The following is a 16,515-nucleotide window of genomic DNA, read 5'->3' on the forward strand; positions in this document are numbered from 1 at the left end:
AAGGTACAAAATCATTGAGAATAACAAGGTTTTACTGTATGGGCCCAAGATTGAAAAGATAATCTTTTCAAACAGAAACGACAAATACCAATAGGTTAATTCGAGCAAGAATGACACGTCGTGGTGCAGCCACTTGCCTAATGGAAATAACACCTCCGTTACACATTGTACAAAAAAAGATCAAGGACTTTTCAAGGATTATCAAAAGTGGTGGTCTACAACAAATGTTTACCTTCTTCCAAATATACAAAGACTCTCCAAGAGCTGATGTGTGAAATGCAGACAAAAATTGGGGTAAAGGTGAAGTTACCTTGCAATACTTTATTAGCATACTTCAGACAATCAGCTGCTTTATAAATTCTCTACCTCTTACAGAATTTTGAATGCATTTCTAAGTTTGATGTAAACCGTGTGAGTGGCTTATTTATAGCTTAACTCAACGCACCTAGTATAAATCTCTCCAGGACCCCAGACAGAATATTCACAATATGTTAAGGGGGTATATCAAGTACAGACCCACTTCCACACTTCAGACCTTCAGCAAAAGGTCTAGTCCACATTCACATTTTAAACTTCACCTCTGAAAGAATGACTTCTGTTAGTCTATACCAATGTCATCTGTCCAAATTATGAATTTAATTAAAACTACGCTCCATTTCACACCACCATCCCATCACAAAGACAGAGAGAAGTCATAAATCTGCCAGATTCATTACTATATTACAAGACATATAAATCAGAAAATGAAAAGCAAAAATCTGACCCACAGTTCAAAGCTGGGGGGTGGGGGATTACTCAAATATGGCACAATCTACTGATACGGCCAATTCCACTACTTTCTGTGGAAGGATGTCACAGAAGGAAAAAAATTACAACATGATGGACTGCCTTCACTTAAAAACATCAATTTGCTTCATATGTGTTATTGACTGTTTTATGAAATCAAGGATAAATAATACCCCTCACCCAAACTAAATAAAAAATCATATTCAAGCTGAAATTCTAAACACTGCTTTCAATCACATATTTTCACTTAGTTCTTTACTTTCTACCTTTCTACACATCTAAATATTAAAATCTAAAATAATTCTAATAGCAAAAGTGTTTTACAGATTATGGCTAAGAAACATTTTTACATTTTTAAAAAGTAAACATGGAAAAGCAGCATAAATTACCCATTTACAACATAACAGATTCAAATTACTACTTTGAGAAGCAGTTATAATGAAATACAAACTAACAACTGCTGGAGTTTAGATTGAGCTTTTTTTTATTTTTATGTAAAAGGAAAACTTATCAAGTTAGAAGACTGAGTAGTTTTTGAGAATGACTGTTTTACCCTAGGAATTATTTAACTTCGCTATGACAACAATAACCATTTGTATCAAAGTCAAAGTCATGACAACTGAGCCAAAAGTAAGCAACAAAGTACTTCATCTATTGCAGAAAATAAAATAGAGGAAGTTTACAGCTATGCAAGATTAATCATCTTTATATAGTTACATGCTTAAGAAGTGTACAGAAAAAAGCATCATTTTCCTCTTAGTTTCAGGGTGCATAACATCAACCACTTGAATCTTTCTGAAGAATAGATGGAGCTCAAAAACAACCATAACAATCTTGTCATGTTGTTTACTCCAACATAAAAGAGAGGTCTTAATTTTGGGGGGTTACTGTAATGTATTTAACAGTAAAACAAAATGTTTCATTCTCTCAGACAATATATTTCTCCCTTTGGTTAGAACATTACTAAAAATTACCAGTACTACGCAAATAGCAAAGACATGTCAGTATTGCTATAACTTATCTGTACTTGACATTTTATATAATTCTGAAAGAACTGTTCAAAACTAAATATGACTATTGCTAATAACTTCACACAAAGTCACATTTTAAAGCATCTAACATAGCTGGAGTATTTTTTGGTTTCATAGAATTTAAGGAATTAAAGTTCTTTGGAACAACACTGTTCTGCAGTTTGTCCATAACTACACAAGGTGACCTAAGGCTGGATTAGCCCAACCTGTTCCTGGAGAGCCACAGGTCACCTTTAAATAAAAAAAAACTCAACACTTTGAAACATTCAGTTTTGCCCACTGATTCAAGTGATTTTTTTTCCATTAAGTAGTTTAAAGAAAAACATCTTATGCAGATATTTTAAAAATATTTTATCACTTTTCCCTAGTTAACCAGTAAATAAAAACATACCTTTTGTATTTAATGTTCTTCTGTATTCAGGAAATATAAACTTTAAAAGATTAAGATCACAAAGACAGCTCCCACTGGCATTAGGTAAAAGCACCGATATCAGATTTCATTAACAGATACTACAAAAAACTTACATTCAGCACGCTATTTCCTTTTTATTACCACCCATGACAGTTACATGTCAAAATTCTTACAAAATCTTTAACTCTGCTGCAGGCATGGTACAGCATTCCTCCAAAGAACCTAGATATGTTTGCCTTTGCCAGAGGCAAAGAGATCTGGGTACTTTATATCATATATAAAAAAAACATTACATTTTTTCAAGTAGTTGTTTATACCAAGTCTGATTAAAAACATCAGCACAAAATCCTGAGCGAACATCCTAGTAGCTTAGCAAGGACTCAGACTAGGTAGAGCAATCATCTTCGTAGATCTGCTTGGAGCTCAACAAAGTGAAGCTCAGACACATTCGACCAGCCAGGTCATCACGGAAATGTTGCAGGATTAAACTCCACTAATCTGCCTCCCCCTGCTAATTTTACATTTTGAATGAGCTAAGAGTCTAAGATAAATGAGCAGTACAACCAGCAAAGCCTTCAACAGAGAATTAAAAAAAAAAAAGAAGCCATTTCTCTACTGGAACAAAATTTACAGTACATTTCATGGAACACACCAGTAAAATATTTTTATTACATATCCTACAAATAACATAATTCACCATATCATTTCTGAGCATCTTTTTGATTCTGCTGTCCAGTTATAAACGTGATTTCTTCACATTTTATAATTATAAAGTTTTAAATAAATAACTACAAAACATCTATTTGGAAAAGGAAAACGATTACATCCTTATAAAAAAAAAGGCCACTTTTCACTCCACGGCATTCTTTTAAAATATTAACCAATCAAAAAAAGTATAGCACCAAAGTAAATATTTAACATGCCAAAATATTCCGTTGCAATGAAACACTGATTGGCCCCCTCATGTGCTCAGTAAATTTCATTAAGACCGTTATTAATTATGGGGATTTTGAAAAAAAACAGCAGTTACTCAGGTCTTTTTCAAAAGCAAAGAGCCCAGTTTATTTCAGTTAATCAGAAAAGGGCGGCTGTGCTCAAGAGTTGCTCCCTGTGAGGATTCAACTATTTAATGAGTCATATAGGCAACTTTGTACAGTACATACTTAGTCTGATTCCACCCACTTTGACTGTTACAGAGCTACAGCCTTGTGTTAGCTTTGCAATTTCATAAAGGTTGTCAAAAAACTCTGTAGGAGTTTATTCTTAGCTCAACAAGAGAACTGTAAAAAGGCATAAGCAAGTTTTAGCTGTTTTGTCTGGCTGTTGTTTAGCTGTTTTTTATGTATTTGTGTTTTTTTTCTTTAGTCTTAACTAAATAAACTCTCTCTGTACAACATATATTGGTATATAGATATTATTTTCAGGAAAGTAAGCAAGCATATGTGTTAAAGTCTTGCTTGCTCATTATAGCACTGAACGTATTTCAAATTCAATGCGTTTTAAAGCTAGAACTATTTAGCATTCAGCTCTGGTGCGCCACATCAGGCACCTGAGTTTCTTGTATGCTTGTATATACAGGCTACTGTGTTCTTTCTATTTTAAATCAATTACACGAAGCCCTGACAATTAGAAGCCACTTCCTTCAGCTGTGTAAACGTTAAGCAAAGTAAAACGCTGTCACAGTGTATCAAATCAAAATGTGTGAACGCCAAATTAGTGTTGCATTTTTAAAAAGTGTGTATGGTGTGTAATTAACTCGAGACTTTCTAAAACAGCGCTCTTTTAGGAGCAGGTACGTGTACGAACGCTATTTCTTCTAACCTGTTTCAATGGAATGAGGGTCTGAAATGTTTTTATTCCAGCACAAGAAATGTACGACATTAAGGCCTGGGACTGTCGTTTGAAAATTGTTAATATAAATATTTAATCTGAAGTATTCATAATTATAATACTAATAATATTAATCATTTTTCCTGAATAATTATCACTGTACCACTCTTAAACAGCAAACACCTAAAGTGAAAACCCAAGAAAAAAAAACAAACCTTGAATGCGTTAATAGAAACTGGCCTCGGCACCTCAAAACTATTTATTACAGAACAACGCAGCACAGAAAGCTACAATGATTCGTCGGTTTTTGCCAACAGCAATTTCTTTCACTTTAGTATCTTTTGTTCTACAATAACAAGGAACATCCCTAAATAAAGAAGCCCATACTTACGAATTTAGGCTTTCTCTGCCCTTCGTCATGCTGTCCTGAAGACCCTCCTTGGGAACTTGTACCGACTCCCCCGGAGAAAACTTTCTTTCGACTGAATTTGTTTTCCCTTCCATGGGCTGAAGGATCATAACGCTGGTGATGGTAACTATCCATAATATCCAACAAACCCCTCAGTATTATAAGTTTTATTCCTAGCACATATTATTTCAAAGGGAATGTAACGTTGTTATATTTAGATATCCACAAGCAACCAATTAGTCGGCTCCCGGTATGCTCTACCAAAGGATTTCACAGAAATCTCTCAATCAACTAGTTGCTCTTCAGGAAAAACTAAAAGCAAACAGGTTTTCAGCTTTACTTCGTCGTCTTCTTCTTTTTTTCTCATCCAACATATAATGTTACACAACAAAATGCTTATAATTCACAAACAAGGAAACACAGATTTTCACAAAAGGCTAATCTACCTGCAGAGAATGAAATTGACTCTGACATTAATCTGAAAAATCCCGCCACACTGTTGCTTGTAACCCCGCGTCCTTACCAAACCCGCCAACGTGGGGATTGTGTCAGCGCTGATTGGGCAAAGATCCTTGTCATTTTAGAGTAGCGGGAATGTGATTCGCTAAAACAGGTGTAACTCACGCGTGTCGTCACTGTTTACCTTAGTTACGCATTATAGTTTGAGCATTCAAGGCGGGAAGGGCGGAAGTTAGAAGTTTCACCTACGGCCGGCGTGCGTTTGAAAAACAGCGCATGCGCAAACACAAGGGGCTCAGCTCAAACAAATCAAGGGTCACCTGACCAGCAAAGAAGATTTTCACAAGGAGCAAAATAGAAAGTAGACGTTTTCTGATAAGTTTAAGTCGCTTAATTGCTATATTTATATGTTTATATTCAAAAGTTTGTCTGATACAGATTATTTCAAAATAATGTAATATTTCAGTAAGGTTACTATACGTCCAGTTTTTTAGTTCTCTAATAGTATTAGATACTGATGCAAATACCAAATACCACCACCATCCGTTGTCGAGTGTTCTCTCTTCTGAATGTTTAAACATGATAATCCTAGATATAAAAAACTGGTAGAACAACCTCCCATTGTAAACCTCCACCCCGTTGACAGAGGCTCCACATCTTCAGAAATGTTCAAATGTGGTAGCCCGATAATTTGGTGAGACAAATCAGATTTTTAAGTCACTTATGGAGTTCTTGTTATGTCCACGTTTGTAAATCAGGTTTATGGTCTGTTAAATGTTGGAATTGAACACATTTGGAAGGAAAAATTCGTAGTTTTATGAAGTTGGTTTAATAAAAGCAAGTTACCCGGAACAAGACATTTGATGCTTATTAGGGCAGTACTACTTTTTACCTCTAAAAGACATCGGAGCGACCGTAAAAGTGTGGAATTTGTTTAAAGCTGTACTTGAACACAGAATACATTAATTCCAATACTAATTTTAAATACTAAAGGGTAGAAAGCAGTGTTTCAATTGGTTTGAAAAATTAATAAAAATATAAGGAAAAAGACAGCACTTTTTATTTTTCTAAAAATAGGATTCAGTTAAACAAAATATATTGAATTATAAGCACGTATAAAAATGATATTAGTTCAAGAGTGAGACAGAAAATAATACTGCAACAGAGGCTATTACAACAGAAAAAGAACAGTAAAGGATGAAGTAATATGAATTCAGAATAATAACTAGATCTTTTAAGACGGTGAAAAGTAAATAGCTTATTTCCTAAATTAATGTTTCATTCAGGTGTTCACCAAGTACAAATTAACAGACTGCCTCAGGCTTTGGAAGGACTGAGTTCCATGTTAAATAGTATAAGCTCTGGAGAGTCACCTACTAGAACAGCTACTAGAGGCACTTACTATAAACAAATCCCCAGTGCCTGAAGATATTTTGCCAATTTTAATTAAGGAAAAAATAGATAAATTGAATTCTTCAAATTGTAGCTCAAGAAAAATAAACAGTAATACAAATTGTATATATATAAAAAGAATATATATAAAAAAGTCAATTAGTCTGACCCCTTTTTCATGTAAGGTTATGAAAATAGGTGTGATGGTGGCGTAGTGGTTAGCATTGCTGTCTCACAGCGCTGGGGGCCTGGGTTAATTCCAGACCTGGGGTACTATTTAAGTGGAGTTTAAATGTTCTCCTGTGTTTGCATGGGTTTCCTTTGGGTGCTGTTTTTTCCAACAGTTATAAAACATACTGGAATGTTTTTAGAAATTAAATTGATTAAATGTAATTAAATCTCATTAAATTTAGAGGATCATTTTTATGGAAATAGAATCCAGTGGGATAGTCAGCATGGTTTTCAAAAAGGTAGGCCATGCTTAAGTATTTTGAGAGTACTGCTAGCCACACAGAGAACATGTAATATGGTATATTCAGATTTTTAAAAGGCTCTTAATGAAAATCTTAATAAAATATGTAATAGTAAATTGCAGGTAGCAATCATTCAGGGTAATGCTGTACTTGAATTAATAATGGTTGATGGACAAGAAACATGCTACAGACAAAGGATAAGTGCTCAGTTTGGGGTGATGTAATTAAGGGACTATGTCAAGGATCCTGGATCATTGACCTTACTTTGACTGCTCTTCCTAATTTATTTAAGTAATTCTGGTATAATTAGCATTAGCGCACTAATCATATTCACTTCTTATACTAGGAGCATTGGCGAACACCTTTGAAGCAAAAGCAGTAAAAGAAATTCAAATAAATCTAGGCCATATTAAGACACTAGCAAACACTTAGCTTATGCAACACTTAATGACATTTCATTTAGATAAGTGTAGGGTTTTGCACCCAAGCAGAAAAATATAAAATACAAATATACTGTAGCATTGTAATCACCAATTTTGAAGAGTCTACTTATGGAAATGACTTAGGAGTTTACAGTGTTTGTGGAGACTCATAATTTTCAATCACATAAAAGTGCAAAATGTTAATCAAAGGATGTGATGTTAAAATTGTATAATGCAAGAGTAGAATGCTGTATATAACTTCCTTCACCAAGATACAGGAAAGATGCTGCTCTGGAATCAGTTCAGAGAAGTGCAATAAGATACAGTATGTTCTGGGGCTCAAAGAAATATCCAACTCTGCCAGGCAAATGTAATGTAACCTTTTTAGTCTTCAGCCGACAACACTGCTTGTCTTCATGCTGATTCAAGTAATCAAAATCCTCAAAGGCACCGGCAAAGTCAACCAACGAACTTCTTCAGAATCAACAGTGAAATGTGAACCAGAGAACACAAGTGGACAGGACATGTTGATTTAGCACAAAGGGTTGTAAGAGTATGAAATAACTGCCCAGACAGTCTGTTGAAACTTATAGCCCTATTTCCTTCAAAAAATGTCTGGATACGATTCCTGGATCAAGTAGCATCTACAGTAGCTCACGTGTTTTTTACAGGAAAACAGATGAGCTAGATGGATCAAAAGGTTTAATGTTCTCATGTATAATTTGGAAATCTAAAGAATCAACACATAGTTATAACTTTTCTGTAAATGCAGTTTATCTGTGTGAAGTTAGCCAGCGTACAAATTAGTACCAAGGTTCATATGTAAACAGAAGGAAATCATAAAATCTGTACTTTGGAAAAAGTGTCAACCAAGTAAATTAATACAGTTAGAGTGATATCAATTTTGTATCAGTGTAAACAATAATGGTGCAGATAACAACGTCAACAACAACAACAACAACACTTAATAATAATAGTTCCCTTTGTATCCTATCTCAGTGCGTGTTTGCGTCCGTGTCTGCCCTGCGATGGACTAGCATCCAGGGTCTATCCTACCTTGCAATAGCAGTTGCTTACCAGGATAGGCTGTGGCACCCCTACTAGATACTGTAATAGATAAAGCAGTTTAGACAATGGATAGATACATTTTACTTGAATATATCTTATCAGAAGACAGATTCCATAAAGCATTCTTTTAAAATGATGATATTTTCACTTTTAAAAGTTGATTTGATGTATCTAATATTTTGGACACAATCCTCCATGTCCCATAGTGTTTTTAAAATGGGTTTAAGCCAGAGCTCCAGGCTGGCACTATGACAGTGTTCACATACCTGTCCATGTAACATTGCCTACACAGTCATTAAGACTGGTGTTTTTGCAGCAGAAAAGGGGCAGGAAGTGAATTAAAAACTGTCTGCCTAGGTACCTTCCCATAGGTCCTTTCAATATAAATATAGTACTCAGTTCATATCCGGAAAAAAAATGAAGCAAACTTTTACATTTTTCTAATCTATCTCTGGTCAGTACACCACTACAACACAATAACATATAAGGAATTAACCAGACTGTGATGCCATGGTCTGGTATGGGGTGAATAGTGTTTTATGTCCAGCAGACCATAGAGTTCACATGCAAGGTAACCCAAACTGGCAAGCTAGGTCAGTATGAATAGCATTAGGGACACAATGTTATCCATGATATTCATCAAACTGACACTGGTGTATTGGTCTTGAATTGTAAAGTATTCCATTATTACTAAAACATAACAATTGCCTCTTGAAGAAGGCGGAAGCTCTGTGATGTCTGCTGCTATCTTTAAAAAATGTCAAGCAACATTGGTAACAAAAGTTCATGTCTATGGGAGCAGGTGAATGTTGTGACTGGCAAACAAGGCAGTTCACGCTAAATCTTTCAAGGTCCTGATACATGAATGGCCAGTAGCAAATCAATCAAGCATCATGCAAAATCTTTTCTGTGTCCGTGAGACAAATGGATGGGTGGCCATGGATAAATTCCAGTATGGTAGTTTTCACTGCTTTAGGAATTACAACCTGGCAGTGTCAGGGGGTGGGACAGGTGGTTGGTGTTGATCCTTTTGTAGCCTTTTGTAGGTAAGGGTGACTGTGCTGTACAGATGGAAGATTACCTGTAAGCAATGGCAAGTCATCCTGTAACAAACTGGAATGATGTTTCTGTTTAGTGTGACTACTCATATGTACAACAAAGGCTGATAATGTCAGTGGACGCTGTGATTTACTTGAGTATTGTAGACTAACTTCAGCTGTTTTCTTGGGGGAGGAAGCTACATGTCAAGGATGTGAGGAGTGTCTGGTTGAGACAGGTTTTCCATGAGCATTGCAGTTTTGGGGGTATGAAGTTCTGAGCAGACACATTCATCCCTGTAATATGGTGGGGCAGTTTGACAGTAGTGATATCTGAATCTGCTGTTATGGCTTGGAGGGCCTGGTGACTTGGGCATGAAGTGATGAGCATTCAGGAGATCTGCAACAGGGTGGAAAGAGATATGGGGATGTGTTAAGGCAATAGTCATAAAGGTCTGGAGTAGCTCCAGTGATTCTCTTTGACCAGTGAGGTGTAGAGGTAAGTGAAAATTTTAATTGTTCCTGATCTGTTCTCATCTGTTTAACCTGAGTCTTCAACTTTGTCACGTTTACAGATATGTTTTCCATCACTTTAAGGAAATGTTGCTCTACAGATGTGGCAGGCTGGGAAAGCACAGGACTAGCACTTGACTATATAAGTCCAATAGTGGCAGATGGAACAGCTGACATGACTCCCTGAGAAGTAACAAACTTCAGGGAGCTCATCTGTAAGACTTGTTGTGCTCTCCCATTAGCTTGCTATTGTGAGGGACTGCTCCAGTGTGGTAGCACCATATTCATGACATTTTGACTGTAATGTGGGGTCTGAACCTGAAACAAAATGGCTCAACAGCTCAATGTCCAAAGCATCTTCTCCATAATTAAAAAAAAAGTTTTCAGCTGCAAAAACTTTCAAAGGCACTTTAGGACGCCTGGGACTTGCAATGACAAAGTTCTGAAAAAGTGTCAAATATTGCTGTTTGCCAAACACTGCATTCATTCTCTCAACTGTCTTATTTATAATAATCTTTGTATTTCAGAAAGCAGAGAAAGCCTGTAGGCTCTATTTGCCAAGGCGTGGCAAATAGAGGCCCAATTGCAATTTTGAGAATTGCAGGCTTTAACAGTGAGATCTGATTCAGTGAAAAACCTCTTCTCCTAGCCATCTCTGAGAAAAAGATGAAAATCCAAGCAATATTGAAAGGACTCTGCTTGTAGCCAATGCATCCACAGTGTCTTTCTTTGTATGAATAGAATCCAATATGTTCTCACTGTCCAAAATAGAGGACCCCCCCCCACTCAAATTATTAGTCTATCCCAACAACAAGCAATGTGTGTTTCACTTAAGGAACATCAAAGCTCTCAAGTGACTCCCATCATTTTCCCTTTATGAAATAATCCCCATAATTCAATCAATATTTTGTTTTGTAAGCGCATAAGAAGATTATGAATCAGAGGACACCATTCAACCCATCACACTCATTTGCTCTTAGCTTATTGATTTGAGGATATCAAATTACTGAACAAAAGAAAAATGGTAAAAAAATATTAAACACATCAGAAAATATGAAGAAAGACTGCAAAAGAGAGAAAGATATAGAAGTCAAATAAAATAAAAAATAAAACCATATAAAGCAACAAAAATAAGTAATTAATTTACTTAACAAATCTGTAAATCTTAAATGTGTTTTTTGTCCAAAGACCAGGTGGTCATAAGACTAATGTATGGGCTATTATATAGTGAGCAGAACCACATTCTCTGGCCTAATAGTCACATTTGAGACATAAAGTATCAACAGCTCTTCTAAACACGAGTAACCACATTCATATTGTCATGTGAGTCACAGAAACGCATTCCTGAACTGAACAGGAATCCATATACTGTACCTCAATATAAGGGTTCTTGTTGTAACATCAACAGCAAGTTATATTGTGAAATACTGAGACTAGAAGAACAGACAAAGAATAAACACTCTAAATGTAAACTGTTTGGAACAGGTGGAACATGCAGTTCAATCGCACACACCATGGCCCTCAACACAACTTCCACTGAAGGTGATCCTTCCAGAAAAACAGAAGAGTATCAGGCTGCAAATTATACATACAGTATCACATCCTGTTCAAGGTGTTCCTGTTTCTTATGAAGGCCAAATGCAGAATTTAGTGTGAAGTTTTAGTGTTTTTATCTTAGTTAAAAAGCCATTAGCCATAAATCTTGCCTCTCATAAATCATGAATGGGAGGCGGTAAGGAGTAATAATGTCATATATTGGGCGCCTCTCAAGTGGCTCAATTGGTAAAGGCACCCAGGTGAGCCCATCTTAAGCTCTATGATCATAAATTCCAGCCTGGGTCATGTCGTTAGCTGACTGTGAGCAGGTTTCCCACAGCTGGTTTGCTGCCACCAAGGGAAGGGTGGGATCTAGTAAGCCAGGGTCTTTCTTGATTCACTGTGACACGTCAACCCTCTCTCTCTGGTTCGAGGCTGTGTTCCCTGTTAAAGAGACATGATTTAAAGATAGGCAGGTTGGAGGAGTCTGCCTACTCTTTCTCATTCTCCACTGTACTCTATTTACTGTAGTGTATGTGTACATCTGTGAACAGAGGAAAACTATATCAATAATTGTAAAGGTTTATGGTGGCAAAAACATTTACACAGGTTTTGGGAATGTTTTATTCCTGTATTACTAAAGTATCAATATAGTTAATATTCTACATAAATGTAGAATAGAATCCTCTACTGTATAATAATTTCTTTTTAATAACAAAACTCTAATACTGACCATAGCCTGAAACATACCCGTAACCCCAGGGTTATCTGCAGATGCAGATGCAGATCCATATTCAAAACTTTATAATCAATTATATTTCATTAGAAAGTGCCATTTCACACCATGCACATCTCAATTTTATACAACAACATATAAAAACACATTATAAGCAGATTAAAAAGGAAGAAAACATTAAAATATGAAAGACTATAGTTAAAAGATTGAACACAACAATTAAATATTTAACAATATTTGCAGACAGTTTAAAACTGAGTTTCAAAAATATCCTTGTTTAATGAGTGGTTATTGTGACAGTGTTCGATCCTCATTATCTCCAGTATTCAATATTCAAGTTCAATATTTATTGAAAATGGAAACAACAATTAAATATGACAACAGAGAGGGTTCTGTTTATAAAATTTATTTTCAATACTAAATCTAAATTAATGTTCTTCTGAAAATAGGGACTAAATGCAGAAAAGTGATTTTTTCCTTCTTAAAAAAGTAGTTGAATTTAGGTTCTTTGAGTGTTCATGGTTCTCTGTCACTCAGACAGAATTTAGTTGGAATAAAAACTCACATGTGCAAAGTTTCTCCAGGACCAGGTTTCAGAATCACTGTCATAGTGCTATGATATTAAATTAACCTTCTTCATGTCCCTTGTGAATTCATTATTTCTGATTTACAGTTTTCAATTGTATCTGTTTAATGCTAATAGATTATTAGTTTCTTTTTAAGCGGCAACAAAAACTAAAAATATGTTAATAATGACCAGTTCATGATGAAAAGATACAGGCAAGAATGACAATGTACAGTACCAGACAATCCCACAGTGAATAAGTGCTTTTGCTTCTGCTTAAATCCAATTGATCACATTTCAGTTAACACACCTAAATGATGGCAGATGTGAAGCTTAATAATTAGTAGATGATTGATCAAATTTATAAATCTCAATCAACCATTTAAGAGTTGAAAACAAAAGGGATTTAAAAAATAAAAATTGAAATAAATTAACCTGTGACTAAGAACTTACCTAGAGAAAAAACAGAAGATAAAGCAGTCCCCAAGGACCAGGACTGAGAGATACTGCACTACATAATGAAAGTTCTTTGATTCTTCATCCAGTACAGCTCAATCTCTTGCACTTACTGTTTTCTAGCTGTCAGACTGCATACAAATTAGACTGCATTACGGCTTTATATGTTAACTATCAATCTAAAACAGACACTAATTGTGTAGCTATCAAATAGTTGAAAATAGTCCTAGTTCATTTTTGATTGTCCTATTTAGCCCTTCTGGTACTTTGAGATTAATTTCAAAGTATGTATAAGTTGGTGTTCATATTTAGGAATGCATAGATGGTAGAATCACAAAAAAAAACACTAAATGATCTCGTTAAGTTTTATATTATTGTGGCTGAAAAGAACAGCCATGTTTCAGCAACCACAGCAAAATTTGCACTTATTGGTCTGATTGCTTACTCAAAAGGTTTGGAACAATTATTATTGCTGTATTCTTGCTGTCCTTAGGTCACAGATCCAAGAAAACATGGAGGAAGATACAGACAATTAGAGAGTGTTCCTCAGGTAAATTAACTTCCCTGTAAATCATTCATACTTCCATATTAAAGAATAAACATTCCACAGTGAACATTCCTAGGAAGATCATTAAGATAACCTCCAGAGGAATGAACCATAGCATAAATAAACAGAGACAGAGGAAAGGACAAAGAAAAAAGAAAAGCAGACCTCATTACTTCATAATCATTAATGCTCATCATCTTCGAAGCTGAGCAAAGGGAGATATCCGTTTTCTAAGAAGTCTTGGAACCATTCTTAGTCCAGGTAATCTGAGTACTATAAAGAGTACCTGACAGGAGCATTATTACAAGAAAGCTTGCTCTTAATTGAAACCTGTGAACACCTCTGATTTCCCAAATGCTATCCTTGGTTCACCCCTTGTTCAAGACTGGTTGTCTTCAACAGCTGACCTAGTCAGTAATTTTCGCACTGCGCTGACTAGTACTTTGGATAAACTTGCCCTCCTTTAAACTCACTTAGTTTGCTTTAAGCATTCTCTCCATGATATACACGTGAACTTTGCTCTTTGAAACTGTCTGGATGGCATCTGGCCCCCTTAAATAAAAAGACAGCCTAGTGGTTCACACTCAGGCATGAAATAAACACATAATGTACATGTCTGTAGATCTGCTCTAGTTCCTGCCAGATCATCCTACAGTACATTTTGGATACAATTAGCTCTGGACTATGAAATCATAAAGTGTTCTTTTCGTTATTAACAAGCTCATTAAATCCCTGACAATTCAGCTCTTTCTTCCATCCCTGGCCTCTGTTTTAGGTTTTTGCAATTTTTGCAAACATTTCGAACATCAAGGCTAGATTTCTGTAATTCCTTACTCTATCAGCTCCCTAACACTTTTCTCAATAAGTTTTAATACGTCCAAAACTCTGCAGCTAGATTTCTAACTCACCACAGACCCTGGCAGTATATCACTATTACACTTAAATCTCTCCATTGGTTACCTATAAACTCACATATCCATTATAAGATCTTGTTACTGACTTTTAAGGTTTTAGATAATCTGGCTCCATGATACTGTACATCTCCGAATTCCTTCATGTTTACACTCCCTCAGGCTTCATTCAGTTGAGGTTGGTCCTTTGCTCACTGTACCTAGGAGTAAATTTCTGACATTTGGTGACCACGCCTTTTCTTTTGCTGCTCCATTGTTGTGGAATGTGCTTCCTCCAACTCTTCAAAAGACAAATTAATTGACACTCTGCAAATCTAAACTTACTAACAGTTTGTCCTGTATGTTCTTGGTTCATGTTCTTTTTTTACGTTTTATACTATTTTTTCTTTTTCTTCTTTATCATTATGTATAGCAAAGGTATATTACAATCACAGCAGCAGCATATCACAACATCACCTCCAGAAGCGTCTATGGAGATCTACTAATAAACCACTACCAAGATATGGGATATTCAGTGAAATTTTAGTGAAATCATATCTCTCTCCCTTTGGTTCCATGTCTTATTGCAAGCTAAATTGTACTTCCTGTTTGTGTTTTGTTACTAACCAGCCTGTAAACCTGAAACTGTCTGAATTGATAAATCAGCAATGTATTTTGTTGCTTTCAACAATGCACCAGAGACACATACAATTCCAGTCTTGCCACTTGTAAAGTAATTTACATCAGCCATCTTTGTCTTAGCACAACATAATAAGGAAAGTGCTGGGCTGCTACTGCTTTACACTTTTCAGGAATCATGGGGGATACTGAATACTGAGCCATTTCCACTACAATGGACGTGATTGATTTCTTCTATGGAATATACAGTTCTCTAATATTTTGGAAAAAATTATGAAAGTGTTTTCAAATGTAGATGTAATTTTAGTCTTGATAGACCAGGATTTTAGTTTTATGTTTAGTGCAAACTAAATCAATTAAAATACGAATTGGCATGGGAATTGAAAAATGAAACCTCTCATGTGTACACAGCAGTATGACTTTTTTATTTTAATAACAGCAAACTACCTTATTTTTACAGTAACCTAAATAAATACCATTTACCTGGTATAACTTGTTTACTATATTAATATAGCTATAGTAGATCACTATACAGTATAATGCACATTTTTAAACAGCTCCCTACTCCTTTTAATTTGATTTCGTATTCATATTAAATCAAATAAGCGTAACCCTAATTATAATAATAATAATAATAATAATAAACTTTATTTTATATAGCGCCTTTAAAGGTGGCTTCTCAAAGCGCTTTACATGATGACAATAACAATAAATAAGAAGACTACAACAATAAATAAGAAAATTTCACAAGACAGGACACAATTATAATTACAACAATACAACAATAACAATAGAGGAGACCGTGGAAGATGGTATTAAGAAGAGCAGAGGGGTGAATTATGAAGAATTATAAAAATAACCACGTGCATATTTTAAGATTTTTAAATTACAACTGTGGGGAAAAGCCAAACAAATTATGTAAGATTTGAATTAATAAAATATATAGCCACACCCATTGTTAGGGAAAGATACTTAAAAAAACAATGCATTACTGTTACAATTTTGTAAGGGATAACTTTTCATATTCATGTTTTAGGAAAATGCTTACAGATAGGTATTACATTTGTTTACGTAGTAACTATACCATGCTACATAGACCAAACTTTAAAAATATATATTACCTCAACATCTTGTCTATTTTTAAAAAAGTAATTATAAGCACAAGAATTTTGTAATTTAATAACACTTTTTCCAATACCGGCAACACATACACTTTATTTGTGAAGAGATATGTTTTACTTTATAAAAACTAGTGACTGTATGGGTAATTGTTACTTAAGTCTCTCTGGAGGCTTTGAAATATATTCATGAAAA

The 16,515-nt window shown here is 35.1% G+C and overlaps 1 protein-coding gene across 1 annotated transcript in view; it reads right to left on the reverse strand.

Annotated features, from left to right (window-relative positions):
• Positions 1-5,110, reverse strand: part of diaph3 (diaphanous-related formin 3) — a 459,783-nt gene extending 454,673 nt beyond the window's left edge. Inside the window, exon 1 of the mRNA XM_088603117.1 lies at positions 4,451-5,110. Within this exon, the coding sequence (XP_088459243.1) occupies positions 4,451-4,603 (153 nt within the window). The 5' untranslated portion in view covers positions 4,604-5,110. The remainder of the gene's footprint in view (positions 1-4,450) is intronic.
• Between the last annotated feature and the right edge of the window lie 11,405 nt (positions 5,111-16,515).

Source organism: Lepisosteus platostomus, chromosome 2, assembly GCF_059453375.1.
Source record: "Lepisosteus platostomus isolate fLepPlt1 chromosome 2, fLepPlt1.hap1, whole genome shotgun sequence".
NCBI lineage: Eukaryota > Metazoa > Chordata > Actinopteri > Semionotiformes > Lepisosteidae > Lepisosteus > Lepisosteus platostomus.